The sequence below is a fragment of the Nematolebias whitei genome, chromosome 5 (assembly GCF_014905685.2).
Source record: "Nematolebias whitei isolate Nwh7 chromosome 5, NemWhi1, whole genome shotgun sequence".
NCBI classification, from domain to species: Eukaryota; Metazoa; Chordata; class Actinopteri; order Cyprinodontiformes; family Rivulidae; genus Nematolebias; species Nematolebias whitei.
In genome coordinates this window covers 2,126,352-2,128,973 of record NC_056502.1, presented here as the reverse complement: position 1 = coordinate 2,128,973, position 2,622 = coordinate 2,126,352, and the positions used below count along the sequence as shown (strand labels likewise).

Below are 2,622 nucleotides of genomic sequence, written 5' to 3'. Positions count from 1 at the left end.
AGTATTTGATGACGTCATAGATCTGAAGATACAAAAATAAATAAATAAATAAAACCGCAAAAAAAGGTAATTATTTACAAAAAAAAAAGACCAACAGAACATTGGGAGTGTATATTATGCTCCTACCATTTATCATACTGCAAATAAGTCACAGGAAAATCTAAACTATTAGTTTTTATTATTAAACTGCAAACGTGAAGAAACATGCAGCACGTCAAAAACGAAACTTAAACCGAACCTGGTTCTGGTTCGGTGGATTGGACCCGGTGTTACACCATACTCTGTGACCTGCAACAGTGCAACACCGCCCCCTACGGTCATACGGTGGTCACATAATATGACGTCACTACGGATACTCGACGTTACATTTTTAACCTCGATAGATGTCCTAGCAATCGATGTGTAGATTACTCGAGTACTCTGTTAATGCCCTAATATATATATGTATATATATATATATATATATATATATATATATGTATATAAACAATATATTATATTAATTATAGTATTTAATTTGATTGTATATAAACTGCATTTATTAAGTCAGAAATCAAAAAGATGCTCTAATAAAAACAGATTTCTTCATAAAGGGCTGATGGGAGCGTGGCTGTGGGGGAGGAGTCAATGCAGTGCCGTTACCATGGTTACCTCTTTATGGGGCGGAGTCAGGGGGATGTCCAGCTGCAGGTTTAGGTGATATCTCAGAGGTCGGACCTGGTCTTCGTTCCTGCCGTCCGCCCGCTCTCTTACTGGAGTCCTGGAGGACAAAAGTTCTTTAACGAGTACAAAATTTAAATAAAACAAACTATTGTGAAAATATTAATGTGTTAAAATTAATTATTTAACACTTTCCTGATTTATAACTGTTGTTGGAGTGAGTGGCATTAATGACTGATGGGATTGGTTTAAGCTTTAGTCATAAAAATCTTTTACTTCTTTAGATTTTATTTAAGTTTTTGGTTTGGTTCTTCTCAACTTTAAACATAAACTTACAAGAAACGCAAACGAGCTGAAGGTGAAACAAAACAACAACAACACAAAGACACACTGCAGACCTCCTCTAAATGTCTGCACACACAAAACAACCAGATATTATGGTATAATTATATGGTATAATAATTACTATTTATTTTACTGGACAGAAACTCTGAGGACTCCATTACCCAGAAACCACCTCTGCTTGTCTCACTGATGTACAGGACGAAACTCTTGTGATTACAGTCTGGGTCAGTGCAGCTTTAGGTGGTTTTCTGCAGGTCTGATGACGTCAGAGCGACAGCCGGTGAAGAACCATTTAAAGGGACAGTTCAGATTTTTATTCTCTAATTTAATCCAGTTTCTTCAAATTAACCAAACTACCCCTTTAAAGTGTTTCCTCCCTCCTCTGACTCTACTGGAACAGACTACAGACCAGGACCTGCAGGTCCAGCAGTACCTGGAGACGTGGGCGGGTTGGAACTCCAAACCCCACATCTCACAGTCAGCCACACTGCATCATGGGTAAAAAAGAGTGAAGAGTTTGTGTGGGAGCTGCTGAAAGTGAGCTCTGGCTGAAAGCAGTGAAGTCTGTGTTACCGGTTGTGCTGCCGGGCTTTATGGAACGGGCTGTTCGGTCCCAGACAGCAGAACTTCTGACGGAAACGAGGGAACCGCAGCGCGAGGAAGAGGAGGACCACAGGCAGGATGAAGAAGAAGATGACAAGCAGGGCGGCTCGGACCGGGTCGGACTCTGAACACACAAGCAGGACATTATGAGCAGACCCACAGAGAGGGGACAACAAGTCCGTCTGGCTGTGGTTCTGATACCTGCAGTGGCTCGGGCCGGTCCGCTGTCCACGCTGCCACCGTGACCTGAGTACCGGCAGTCCGGTGGAGCCCAGCCCACATCGCAGTGACAGTTTTTATTACTGTTACACACCTGGAACACAAAAACACCAAACAATCACCTGATGGAGCCTAAAGCAGAGCCAGCTGATCTACAGAACTTCAGCCAGAACCAACAAATGGATCCAGGAGACAAAGACAGACAGAGTTAACCTGAAGGTTAAAAAAGAAGGATCTCCTGCTGAAAGAATCTGTTAAATCTGACAAAAACTAAAACATTAAACTGGAAGTAGGAAAAAAATTAAGAAAAAAATTAAATAATCATCAACATTTTTTTCTGCTTTCTAAAATTAATAATTTTATTTTTCTCTTTGTTTTTCCCTCAAGATAAAACAATAAAAAAATTCCAGGTGAGTCTTTGTCCACTCACCCCGTGACTGCTGCACTTCCTGCGACATTCGTCCACACCGAACTCAGACACGTCGGCACATTTCTGATTTAAACACGCCTGAAGACACAAACAAGATCAGATTAAATGTTTTCATGACACGTCTCGTCAAACACTTACAGGATTTCTTACTACAGCTAATGGTAATGCTGCTACTGCTAATAATGCTACCGCTAATAACACCACTGCTAATGGTGCTACCGCTAATGCTGCTACTGCTAATAATGCTACCGCTAATAACACCACTGCTAATGCTGCTACCGCTAATGCTGCTACTGCTAATAACACCACTGCTAATGCTGCTACTGCTAATAACACCACTGCTAATGCTGCTACTGCTAATAACA

General features: G+C 41.1%; 1 protein-coding gene across 1 annotated transcript in view; it reads right to left on the bottom strand.

Annotated features, from left to right (window-relative positions):
• Window positions 1-624: 624 nt before the first annotated feature.
• The window catches only part of LOC119409605 (disintegrin and metalloproteinase domain-containing protein 9-like), a 2,620-nt gene continuing 622 nt past the window's right edge, over window positions 625-2,622 (bottom strand). The window contains exons 2-5 of the mRNA XM_037676505.1: window positions 2,258-2,335; window positions 1,810-1,921; window positions 1,579-1,732; window positions 625-760 (exon numbers count right to left, since the gene is read on the bottom strand). Coding sequence (XP_037532433.1) covers window positions 625-760; window positions 1,579-1,732; window positions 1,810-1,921; window positions 2,258-2,335 — 480 coding nt within the window. The remainder of the gene's footprint in view (window positions 761-1,578; window positions 1,733-1,809; window positions 1,922-2,257; window positions 2,336-2,622) is intronic.